At 47.2% G+C, this 13,216-nt stretch overlaps 1 protein-coding gene across 1 annotated transcript in view; it reads right to left on the bottom strand.

Annotated features, from left to right (window-relative positions):
* LOC146196564 (neprilysin-1-like) overlaps positions 1 to 9,368 on the bottom strand; it is a 118,514-nt gene extending 109,146 nt beyond the window's left edge. Inside the window, exons 1-4 of the mRNA XM_084598311.1 lie at positions 9,121 to 9,368; positions 1,180 to 1,227; positions 1,002 to 1,077; positions 812 to 917 (exon numbers count right to left, since the gene is read on the bottom strand). Coding sequence (XP_084454437.1) covers positions 812 to 917; positions 1,002 to 1,077; positions 1,180 to 1,227; positions 9,121 to 9,150 — 260 coding nt within the window. The 5' untranslated portion in view covers positions 9,151 to 9,368. The remainder of the gene's footprint in view (positions 1 to 811; positions 918 to 1,001; positions 1,078 to 1,179; positions 1,228 to 9,120) is intronic.
* Between the last annotated feature and the right edge of the window lie 3,848 nt (positions 9,369 to 13,216).

Consider the following 13,216-nt stretch of genomic DNA (forward strand, 5'->3'; position numbering starts at 1 on the left):
GGATCGCTTCCGATCTTTCAGTAGGCAGGCCAATTTAAATTACTATTGCGGATTGCGGATTGCTTAACCAGTGCTTATAAATAAGAATTTTATCACAAAAAAGTGTTGTATACTCGCCTCTCTGGATTTAATTTCCACCGTTCGGTTCCCCCCTTCTTTCGAGCCGCGCGCTTCCCGAGAATGTCGTGACTGTGGTTCGTTGATAGTAGTCCCGGCACGTCACGAAATGACGTCATGACGTATTCAGTTTCGTGTGCGAATGCGGTCCAGATCAAATGAGGGATTTCTTCTAACTTTTCCACTCCATATAAACACTCCTGAGCGCGCAGGAAACGCTGACAGAGCTTCAGGAAGGTAGTCTACGCGAGTATAGACAGTCAGCATTTTCCTTTAGTATACATCTGTCTTCTCTTACCGCCGAATCATGTGGAGCGGCGAGCATATCTTCACCAGCACAATGCAGTGCTCGCTGACCTGAATGCGATGGCCATACGCAGTTGACTACAGGCCGCATCACAGAGGCTATTCGGTGTTTGCTGGAAATAAATGCTTTCTGCATGTAGTACGGTTACAAATTACGTAAAAAAAAATAAAACGAACGGAACTCCGATCTGAGGCGAGTGATTCGGTAACGGATTTTTTTTTTCTTTTTGTGTGTGTGTGTGTGGATTCAAAGCTTTGATTCTCGATCCGCGTCGTCTTCTAAAGCGTCGCAATATATCGTCCGTACTGTGCGTTCGCCCCAATATCCGCACCAAATGCATGAAACTACATCAATTGTAAACGTCCGCGAAAATTGTTGGAAATGTACCCAAGCGGCGCGGAGTAACACAAGTAGTGGTCCAACTGAACCACTGCGAACTTTTCGATTTCGTTGTTGTCGACCATAATGTTGAGCTTGGTCCCCAGCATGGCACCTGCACAACGAAGGCGAAGCAGTTATCAATGCACTTTAACCAACGTTCAAAACTACGAGGCAAGCAACAAAACTCGTAACTCACGCGTGCACCGCTGCTGTCCATCCCATAGCGTTATTTTGTACCTGTTGCCAGAGGGGCTTGGTATGGGAGCTAAATTCTGCAAATGAGCAAAATATTGATGCGAGCAGGGCCGCTACCATTTACGGCAATGGTTCAATGCAAACACAACATGTCAAGCTGAGCTTAAACCGGTACTAACCAATATCTGTATCCAGGGCTTGTCGACTTCTTGTCTGCTGAAGATACGCTGCGTAGCATAATAATAAGATAAGAATAAGATGCGCTACGAAGCCTATAACAGATTTTTTTTTCAGCGCTCATTCGTAAGCAGCGGATTTTACGGCTTTCAGAAATGTAGGCCTCTTTATTTCAGAATAACGTGAAATTTATTTCTCGTTTTCGCAAAGTAGCCCAATGCACAAAGTACAGGGCCAACCTTTAAATTAAATATTTGATTTGCCGACCCGCTCTTATTAAACAACATACTTAATAACCTTTTCTGTGACAGTTATAGAAAAACGACTGCTTTTAAATAATATTTTTACTGCGCTTGAATCTAAATAAAAAGTGCTTGAACATTCACGGCATTTTGTTCATCAGAGAAAGCTTAATGCTGAGGATGCGTGCGGCGACGTTAATAACAAACGTGCGTGGAAGCACACGCAAAATAGAACGTTTAACCATTTGGTGCGAAGGGACCAACAAACAACCACCACGCCTTGGTTCACGGACCCTAACCACGACACTGTCAGGAGGTCACCGAGGAAGCACAACTCAACTCACTCGTACTGTCTGGCGTCGGTATTGACAAAAGGAAGCGGGCGCACATGAAGAGAAAAAAAAAAAAAAGGTAAACAATTTAACTTAGGTCAAACGCAAATTATAGGTACACTATCACTTCGGTCTTCACTTCGCTTTCGGGTAGCTCATAATCACCAGCCTGTAGTCGTACTCTACATATTCATATTTACAAACATGAAAAAGAAGTTTCCTTGCGCTTTCGTTTGCCTCGGTGGCTGTAGGCTCCCTGCTTATGCAGTTGGCAAAGGCTACACGAATGCATTTATTTCATTTTGGTTTAGTTTATGGGGTGTAGCGACGTCGGCAATAGAGGATCCTCTGCACCCGCCAGGCGGGCCCCGATGCGCGCACTCGAAGCCCATATACAACAGCCGTGTTTCTCCGGAGACAGAGCACCGGGACGGTAGGAATGCATCGCTCTCCGGTTTCGCATGTGTCTGCAAAGAGCGGAACTTCTCGGGAGAAACCGCCAGACTAAACATTGCTAACGGCGGGCAATGCCCCCGCGGGGAGAGGCGATCATCTCAGCTGTCTGCCGCGTGAAAGTAAAACGTACACGAGTGACACGGCTCGTAAAACAGAGAGAGGGAGCGCTGCGCGTCGGGGGGCTATGCTACGGCGGGGAGGGAACTCGAGTTAGAACGGAGCCGCGTCTGTGAGCAGTCGCGTGGTTTGAAGCTCCCGCGGTCGCCCTAGGGCTGCGCGTACTTACGGGCAGTCGTGCGCGCCTGGCCCGATTTTTAACGGCTTGCGAGCCGTGAGTGTACCGTGCGCGGAACTACTAGTACGTTGCGGTGTACTGCTTAACAGTTAGTCTTTTGTGTGTGTGTTGTATTATGACCAAGGCAACCAAATACACGCCTGTTGTGCTATCTTGAACGGCACCGTCTGCTGAGTACCTTCTTGGAAGCCGCTCTCATCCACGAGCGGACACCCAAACACAGAAGAGAACATTACTTGGGGTTTACCACCCAAAAGCGACGTCGACTCTGGGGGACGGCATAGTGGACGGCTCCATGCAATTTTGACCGCTTGGGCTCTTTAACGTGTACTGACATCGCACAGTACTCGAGTGCCTTAATTGTACATGATGTGAATATGTCAATAGACTGACGAATAAATGAAGGCATCAGCCGAACTTGACACTCTGCATGTCATTGGAAAACAGGTAATTTGAGGGTGCAGGCGAAACTTTTTAATAAAAAAAAAATCATTTTTGCTGCGAAGAGGGCCTCCTGGGACAAACAATGAGACACGAAATGAAGCCATAGCAGATATAGAAAAAAAAAAAAACGAACTCCTCGCCAACCGAAACAGCGTTGCAGGCAGGAAGGTTATCGCTCCTGCTTCGCCAGAGATCTTCCCCGAAAGCGTTCGCGCTTCCTGTCACTTAACGTTACACCAAACATTTTCCGTGTACAGCTCTCTGCCTTGTCCTCAATTTCGTTTGAGCCTTTTCATTATAGCCTCGAAGTTCCAGCCCCATTCCTCTGGCAAGCTGTTATTTGTGACCTGAAAGCGCTTGCAAACCCTGATCCAACCCAATTTGATTCTTCCAGTTATTTCCCTTTCGTGGTCCGGATCTGCGTCCACTACCTCTCCAAAGTGGACGTATTCCCTCACCACTTCCAGCGCCTAGCTCGCTGGCTATCGTCTACCGTTGTGCCATTTCGAGGCTGTTGGCCATACCTTTGGTCTTCCGCATACTTATCACTATCAAAATATGTGTGGAAGATCTCTTTCACAAGAAAACTCGATGTCGGAGTAAACGTTGTAACGAAAGCTGGTAGTTGGCAAGTGACATGATAGGGCTCTGATTGGTCGGCGGGTTGTGTGACGTCATGACACCACGTGACATGGCAAAGTTGGCAGGTGTGACTAACTATAAGCAGCTCCTGGAAGGGTGGAATGGGGATCGAACTTACCGAGACTCTTCGATTTCAGGAAAGACGCGCTATTCCTAGGCCACGCAGGCACGTTCGAACGGCGCGGTTAAAGCGGGGCTCTACTCCATGTCGGTTGGCTCTTCTGTTGTGTTGTGTGGTCATTCCTGTGTTGGCGTGCCGGGAGGCGACCACCAATCACGAAGGCCGGGAGGGAGAGCGAGGCGACCAAGCCGCTCCAGAACAGAACAGAAACTTCTTTATTTCCAGCACATATCCGCCTGGGCTTCAGCTTAGAGGGCGCCACTGGTCAGTCAATAGGTGGTGACCCCAAAATCTCCCCCCTCAGTCACGAGTTCAAGCGGTCCAGTGTTACTACACGGCGGCCTCTACGGGTAAACACGACACCACCACCAGAACGTGAAGAAGGCCCTGCTGTTCCAGGCGGCGGATAAGGTGCTGCTGCCACTTGTGGCTGGAAATGTGCGGGATCTGCTGCCCTCAGCAGAATAGGAACAGGATATTGATGATTCCGCTGCAGAGTCGGTATTCGCTCCATTTCGACGAAAAAGGGCTTTGGACGCTGTGCCTTGCTTAGAACTGTAGCACGCACCTGGTCAGGTCGAGCCCAGACCTGTTCATCGGATTGAAGTGATGGCAGATCCCTGACACGATGACGTCGGTTGAAGTCCTTCGCAGTCGTTAATGCTTCGCAGTCTTGTAATGGCTATCTTTAAGTGCTACCTCCTTCCTTTTTTGCAAGTGTGGGCTAAGCTTCCCATCCAGCTTTGAGACTCGACTTCTCAGTTGCGTTCCTATATGTTCTGAGCCGGTCTGAAGCCACTCCCGTCTGGTGTATCCATATAGTTGAGAAGGGCCAAATGAGGATCTTTTGACTTACGGAAGTTGCCTTTCCCAATTCGGATAATTCGTCCCGCCTCTCAATTAGACTGTGAGTAATTGGGGATACTGGTGATGTGGTCGCAACCATAGGATGCAGCGAATGCGACAAACTTATGCGAAGAAAGGGGTGGACCGTTGTCTGACTTTACCTGTTAGGTGTCCGACGATGGGCGAACAAGCTTTTATGCGCCTCAATGACCACTGGAGCTGTTGCACTTTTCAGTGTCACCACCTCCGGGAACCGGGAGTAGTAGCCCACTACCATCAAGAAGGTTTGAGAGTTGTGGTGAAAGAAGTTCATGCCCAGAACTTCCCAGGGACGACCAGGGAGGTTTGTAGAAAGGCGTGGTTCTGCTGAATTCACTTGATTAAGAGCACACCTCTCACAGCTGGTCGCGAGAGAGGTAGCATGTGCTGTTGTGCCAGGCCAACATACAGATTCACGAGTGAGGGCCTTGGTTCGACTGATGCCCTGATGTCCTTTATGAAACGTCCATTCTGCTGCCCTTATTGCTGAAGGGATCAAGAGGCGAGTGCCTTTTAGAAGACCATCACAAGCAGAAAGTTCATATTTCACTGATTCCTACTTTGACACGAGAAGAGGCATCTTTGACTTCTTTGGCCAGCCGTGATGCTAGAAAGAGATGAGCGTGCTGCATTCTCCATCCCAACTTTGGGCATTCCTGATATCCTGCATGCTCACAGGAAGCACATATGAAGCGGAAGCCACGACTTCGGTAGCAAAAAAAATTTAGTTGTGGTTTAATTCTGGTTAACCCTAGTTGAATTACGATAGCAACGGTGGAAGCTTCTTTTGTCGGCTACATCATTCTCCTATCGCCCTCTCAGTGTAAGGTGCTGCATTATTGGGGACACTTAAGCTCATCCTTTAAGAGTATGACGCGAGAGCGTAAGCTACCAGCCCACATATAAATGAGAAGGGTTCAATGCTGCTGTACCGAATGTGGAGCGAAAGCATTAGCTGCCGGTGACCGAGCGTTCTTCTTCTTCGCGGCTGTTCAAGGTCAAACGTGGCTCTTCCCGGGACGACGCGACGGGCTAAAACCTGGCGCAGTATTGCTATCGCAATAAAATTCTACGGAATCTACTGGATGCACTTTGGGAGGGATGCGGGACAATACATCCGCTGTAGCCAACTATTTTCCAGATACACACATTATCTGAAACTAGTAAGGCATTGTCTTGAGCCTGAGTGTTTGCATCCTCGGAGAAAGCACATCAAGTTGCATTACGTCAAACAATGATACGAGAGGAAGGTGATCTGTTTCTACGATGAAGGCGATGCCTCTGGTGAACTCGTCGAACTTCTGGATGGCCCACACTGTAGCCAAGGCCTCTTTTCCTGTCTGACTGTACATTTTTTCTGTGGTCGTCATTGAGCTTGAGGCAAAGGCTACTGGCCTGCTGCAAAACGAGCTTTTCATGCTGCTGTCACTTCTGACACCATGTTGTGTGGGAGTTCCCGCGCTGGCGTGCCGGGAGACGACCACCAGCCACGAAGGCCGGGAGAGAGAGCGAGACGACCACGCTGCTCCAGAACAGAACACAAACTGATTTATTCTGAGAACCCCCGGCTGGTCTTCAGCTTAGAGGGCGCCACTGGTCAGTCAATAGGTGGCGACCCCAACACTCCACATGATATGCTGGCTCGTGATTCTATGCTAATGATTACTTCTAAGATAATAGAGGCACAGATTACGAGATTAGAGATTAAGAGACCAACATAGTGCTTGCGCGCGAACGAAGGTCCGCAAGGAAAGGCGCAGACGGGAGTCATAACGCTGCTGCGTCATACTTAAAGCAGAGTGTTTACTTTGTAAGGGGTATGGGTTCCGCATGCGAAAATGCGGGCATGTCCCTCGAGTGACGCAGTGAGGCGAGCGTGGAGGCAGGCCGAGCACGTGATTTGGTTGGAGGCGATGGGGAAAATAGCTCCTGATGGCGGACATGCGTGGGGTGCCTCGATCGTCCAAAGGAGGTGCGCGGACATCGAGGCACTCCTAGACAGGCAAAGCGTGTGGACCGGAGAGAAGGGATGCGTCGCTGAAAGCAATGTCCTCGTCTTTGACTAATCCAGAATGGTAACCCGATTTTCGGCGCCCATGAATCAAATTCCGAACCTGTGCAAACCTACACAGACGACATTACCCCGCGCACTACAACAGGTAGCGACTCCCAAATAGAAGGAACTCTGCAGAAAGCCGTCGATATGGAAGAAACTCACTTGCGGATAGAGGCCCTAAGTGGTCACTCAGAAACCAGAGATTCTGCTCTTTAGAGAGGCTCCAGAACACAGACCAAGCAAGGAAATTGCAGATATGGATCTCTATTCGCAGCGCCAACCAACACCAGAAGTTCGGACGCTCAGTTTCATGGGACCCCTCACACAAGGAACAACCTGCATGGAAACACTTAGAAGTCTGGACCTAGCGTCGAACAGAATATTAGACTCCTACATTTCAAACTAACAAGGCATGATGTGGTCTGCTCATGTATATCAAATAAACACAGAGAAATGCACGAGGACAACATCCTCCGCCTCGTACAGAGGTTCATTATCAGCTGCATTACTCAAATGGGAACAGAACTGCGTTATCCCATATTTATGAAGCACGAACTTATAACGTTGTGTGAAACGCTACTACTAAGTTAAAAATACATTAAATGTCAACATGATCCCTTCAAGTACCTAATATATCACCTGTTTTAAAAACTCTTTATTAACATTGTGTGTGTGATTGAGTAATGTTCATGAAGCACGAACTTATAATGTTATGTGAAACGTTACTACTAAGTTAAAAATACATTAAATGTCAGCATGATCCCTTTCAAGCCCCTAATTTACCACCTGTTTCAGGGCTTTTTCTCGGATTCTTTAGCAGTGATGATAGACTTCAACTAACAAAAATTTGCAATTAAACATCTTTGCAAGCCACATATTATATATATATATATATATATATATATATATATATATATATATATATATATATATATATATATATATATATATATATGTATATATATATACTTTAGGAATCATTTAAAAACTGCACTTGTTTACAATTCGCCACTAACATACTTGAGGCCACTGCTCATGGGTAGAATATATAAAGATCAGCCTGGGTTACAGCATCAGGTTAGTGCTTGAGTGAGACATGCTTCATATATAGTTGTGCGCTATATTGTACTGTGCCATGGTTGCTCCTGTAGCATTCTTCACGCAAATTTGATGAACCTGCTAGTGTGCATGCGCGTAATAAACTGTGAAGTTCGGTCCCTCATTGTTGTTATTTTACCATTATTTTAAGTTGTTGAATTGTTATGTAAATGTATTTATATTGTTAGAATAGCATTATAATTACGTGTATGCATAGCGTTTCAGCAGTGTTAGAAAAAATTACATTAGGATCATAGTATTAACGTTAGACTCCAACAAATAAATAACGTTATTATAATGTTTCGGTGCTGCTTTGGGTAACAACGAAACAAGACAGCAAACTCGCAAAAAACAACAAAATTTGCACTCGAATTCGCTCCCGCTGAATCTTTATCTCCTGCAAAATGCATTTCGTTTCAGCCAGCCCACAAAATGAGCGAGGAGAGAATTGTAGGCGGAGCAGGAAAGGATGAACTGCATCGTGACGGTGCGCCTCACCAATCCCCAATGTGACAGATGTGCGATTTCCCATGAGGCAACAAAACGACATCGAAGCACCTGTGGCAACCGACAGACGATGAATCACATGCAACGTGTGCGAGCTGTTAGAAAAAAAAATTCGCTTCCGCCTCCTCGTCGTAACCAGCTAGGCCACTCAGCCAAAGGTATGCAAAGGCAGTTAGTGTGTTGCAGATTACGCCGTTTTAGACTTTAGGGAGGCCGTGTATATTTTTATTCGGGTGCTGAACCAAGCTGAACACAATTTTTTCTAGAAAACTTGTTACAACATAAACACCATCTAAGCCTAGGTAGCTACACGACTAAATTGTGATTAAGAGTGAATACCATGAAGATACTAATTATAGCCATTAGGAGTATATATTTCATAAATTTATTATCGAGTTGAAATAGTGGCACCTTATTGCAAAATGCCCTGTCGCTACGGCTCAGAACTGCTGAACCTAAGAATGCGTATTCGATCCCGGCCGCGGCAGCCCCTTTTTGATAGAGGCGAAAAGCAAGGGGTCCGTGTAGTATGTACTGCCAAAGCTGCTCAAATTGTCACGAGGCTTTGGTACTATGCGTTGCCAGCGTACGTTAAGAAACCCCAGGAGGTCAAAACTGCCTGAGCCCTCTACTGAGTTGCTTGGGACGATAAGTCTATAAAAATCCAAACGTTGTCAAAATTAATTTCCGCGCGAAAACTGCTAACATGAAACCACGGGAAGCAAGCTTCAAGTGCATTTCGCAATAAAACCGGTACTCTTGGTACTTACTACGGCGTAATACGAACGCGTCTCAGACGGCCTTCAAACCAACTGGCGGATCTAGACTGGCCGGGGAAATCGAATAAAATGAATCTGGTTCCCACCTCAATCGCTCCAGTTGCTAACCGCTCCATCGCTTAAGTCGTTGTCTTCGAAGAGTATCGGAAAAAGCGATTGGGGAGGTGCCTTGTCGACAGTATAAAACAATTGTGACAGATAAGAGAGTAAAACTTGTGAAACACGGCGCAGACATTGGTTTCGACCTTTCACACCACTCTCCCAATGCGCAACGACATGGGAAGCGCGGAAGTGATGTTGCTGCCACTACATATTACAGGAAACACACACACACACATACACCACGTAATACGCGCGTCTCTCGACGAGTGACGCTACCGACTCGAGCAACGCAGCCTTCGGAACGTGCTTCTAAATACGGACGGAAGGAGATAACTACGCATGCGCTCTGATTGCAAAGGGGAGCCCACTGCACCTACTCGTCGTGCCGTCGCCTGCGGAGTCGGGCGACGCTGCCGGGAGATAAATTCGCATTCGCACCGCGTGTAGCGAAGGCCGCTCTTCCGCTCTAACCACCCCTTCACGATCGAAAAACTTGTACATACGTGCGTTCTGCGAGTTACCTGGCTTGCAACGTCCACATCTCCAAATAATAATAATAATAATAATAATAATAATAATAATAATAATAATAATAATAATAATAATAATAATAATAATAATAATAATAATAATAATAATAATTAGTTCACAGGAAGGGATCGGAAGGCGCACACTTGTTTCTGTAGACACCTCAACCGCGCCGTAAGCGATGGGTGAAGGTTGGAGTGAAAATGGAGAGAAAGACGAGCCGTAGTGGAGGGCTGCGGAGTAATTTCGACCACCTGGGGAGCTTTAACGTGCAGTACATCGCACAGCACACGGACGCCTCTTCGTTTCGCTTCGATCGAAACGCAGCCGCCAGCGGTCGGGTTCGAACCCGGGTACTCCGGCACAGTAGTCGGGCATCTTAACTACTGCGCCACCGCGGCGGGCCAAACTCTCCAGAATCCAACTACGAGCCGCGTCATCGAGGGTGCACCTAGAACAAGCCCAGCTGAAAAGTTTTCAGTTGCTAAACTTCTGTATGTCCGCCGCGGCAGCTCAGTGGTTAAGATGCCCGACTACTGAACCGGTACTATTAAGGGGGTCAAATGGGTTCTTTTTGTCATTTGTGCCCTCATAGATGTGCTAGCAAATATTATTTCGAATACTTAAACGGATGGAGGCGAAACGATGGTGGTGGTGGTAGAAAACATTTATATAGGACAAATACAGGAGGTTATGCGTGAGCTGACCCTGAAGGGGCCAACCCTCACAAACACTAGGTGGAGGTCCCTAGTTCGGGACCCCAGTGGCGTCTGCCGCCGTTGGGCCTTCAGGTCGGAGCAGCCGAGCAGGGTCGCCTCCCAGTCCTCCCGGGTTGGGTTGGGGTGAGGGGGGATAGCCGGATTTGAGGGGCAGGCCTACACCATGTGGTAGATGTCCGAAGACACCACCCCACAGTGCGGGCAGCTGCCAGAGAAAGCAGGGTCGAAGTGTTTTAGAGCTGCCGGGCACAGCAGTGTGTTGGTATAGAGGCGGAGTAAGAGCCGCTCATCCGCCTTTGAAAGGCCTTTACACGGGCGGGGGTAAAGGCTGTGGCTAGATTGGTAGTGATGAGGCGTCCGTGTGCTATGCGATGTCAGCGCGCGTTAAAGATTCCCAGGTGGTCGAAATTACTCCGTAGCCCTCCACTACGGCTCCTCTTTCTCTCTTTCCACTTTCACTTCCGCCTTCCTCCCTTCCCTCACGGCGCGGTTGAGGTGTCCACAGAAAACAAGTGTGACAGATACTGCGCCTTTCCTTTCCTGTGAACCAATTAATACTTAAACGGGGTATGTGGGTTCAAACCCTACCGCGGCGGCAACTTTTCGGTGGAGGCGAAACACCAGTGCGTCAGTGTGCTATGCGATGTCAGAAATCGCCATGTGAACGAGAGCCCTCCACAATGGCGTCCCTTTCTCTCTTCCTTAAGTAGCTCAAAACTAAACATTTGTACAACACATGTAACTTAGCAAATAATAGATTATTGATGTTCGGCAGGCACATTCATGTAGTCCGTTAATATACGACTGAAAATTAGCATAACAACAAGTACAGGTGTACCATGTAAATGCATAACACATTCTAAACTTTCTTTGCCATTAACAAATTAGGCTTAATGTAATTGTTAGTGCCAAAAGGCAGTGCCAAAGATTGTTCCAATTACCGCAAGATCGCGCTTATTTCGCATGCTAGCCAGGTGATGTTGAAAATACTCCAAGGTAGGCTGCAGCAGTATGTGGGTCGCTTCCGGACGTGCAAGCTGGGTTTCGCAAGGGCAGAGGAACTAGAGACCAGATTGCCAACCTTCGCTGGATCATGGAAAAGGCAAGAGAGTTCCAGAAACCCATCTACATCTGCTTTATTAATTATGCGAAAGCGTTTGACTGCGTATAGATCACAGTAGAATGTGGCAAGCTCTCCAAGAGATGGGAGTTCCAAATCACCTCATCTGTCTCCTCAGGAACCTGTATGAAGGGCTAGAGGCCACAGTCAGAACTGGGCATGGTCTTACTGATTGGTTTCCGATTGAGAAAGGAGTGAGACAAGGCTGCATACTGTCGCCCTGCCTATTTAACCTATATGCTGAGTGCATCATGGGGAAGGCCGATCGGGACGAGTCTTCAGCTGGAGTGAAGATTGCTGGGAAACGTAATAACCTTAGATATGCGGATGATACCACTTTAATGGTAGAAAGTGAAGTGGAACTCAAGAGACTTCTGATACGCGTACAAGAAGAGAGTGAGAAGTTTGGGCTTAAACTGAACATTAAAAAGACAAAGATCATGGCGTCTTGCCCCATCAAGTCCTGAAGCATCAAGGGACAAGAAGTGGAAGCTGTGACAGATTTTCTCTTCTTGGGCTCCAAGATTACCCCGGAAGGAGACTGCAGCCATGAAATTAGGAGACGCCTGCTTCTGGGAAAGAGAGCCATGGTTAGCCTTGACTGCCTAGTAAAGAGCATGAAGGAAAGAAGCCAACAGTCGGCGAGGCCAAGGAAAGCATTGGGGATTATATGTTTTATGTCTTTTTTTTTAATTTTTACTTGGATAATCACAGAAATGAGTAATGCAATCTGCTTTATCCAAGTAAAAATTAAAAAAAAAAGACATAAAACATATAATCCTCAATGCTTTCCTTGGCCTCGCCGACTGTTGGCTTCTTTCCTTCATGTATTATAACGAGCACCCTCATTTCCCCTTCATTTATCTGCTTATAGCTTACGGGGGTCTCGGTTCTGGCAGTCTTGAAGCCATAGGTAGCGTAAGAGGGTTCTAGCACAGCTTTCGCCCTCGCTCTTGATCACGTTCTACGTGACGCTGGCGGTAACACAGGACGTTCCACGTCCGCCGCTATAGTTGAGGGCGGCGCTGGTGAACACTCTCAAGGTTCGTATACAGACAACATAAATACCCAAACAAGTAGCAGGGGGGACAGCGGCCGATGTAGCTCAGTTGGAAGAGCACCGGACGCGATATTCGGAGGTCGTGGGTTCGGTCCCCACCATCGGCACGTTGTTTTTTCTTCTACTTTGTGTTTAATTATCCTTCCCCTAAGCAGATTGCATTACTCATTTCTGTGATTATCCAAGTAAAAATAAAAAAAGACATAAAACATATAATCCCCAATGCTTTCTTTGGCCTCGCCGACTGTTGGCTTCTTTCCTTCATGTATTATAACGAGCACCCTCATTTCCCCTTCATTTATCTGCTAGTAAAGAGCAGAGACACACTGCCAACCAAGATCCGTATAACTCGTGCTATGGTATTTCCACTTGTGATGTATGGATGCGAGAGTTAGACTTTGAAGAAGGCTGACCGCCGAAGAATTGACGCGTTTGAATTGTGGTGCTGGCAGAGAATCTTGAGAGTTCCTTAGACGACTAGAAGATCAAATCAGTCGATATTGTCGACCATAAACCCTGACTGCTCATTGGAGGGTCAAATTCTAGTTAAAGCTCAGCTACTGTGGTCAGCTGATGAGCAGAGAGGAGTCGCTGGAGAAAGATTTGATGTTGGAAAAGGTTGAGGGTCGCCGGAGAAGGGGTAGGCAGCGAAC

Source organism: Amblyomma maculatum, chromosome 3, assembly GCF_055883805.1.
Source record: "Amblyomma maculatum isolate TAMU_Amacu chromosome 3, ASM5588380v1, whole genome shotgun sequence".
NCBI lineage: Eukaryota > Metazoa > Arthropoda > Arachnida > Ixodida > Ixodidae > Amblyomma > Amblyomma maculatum.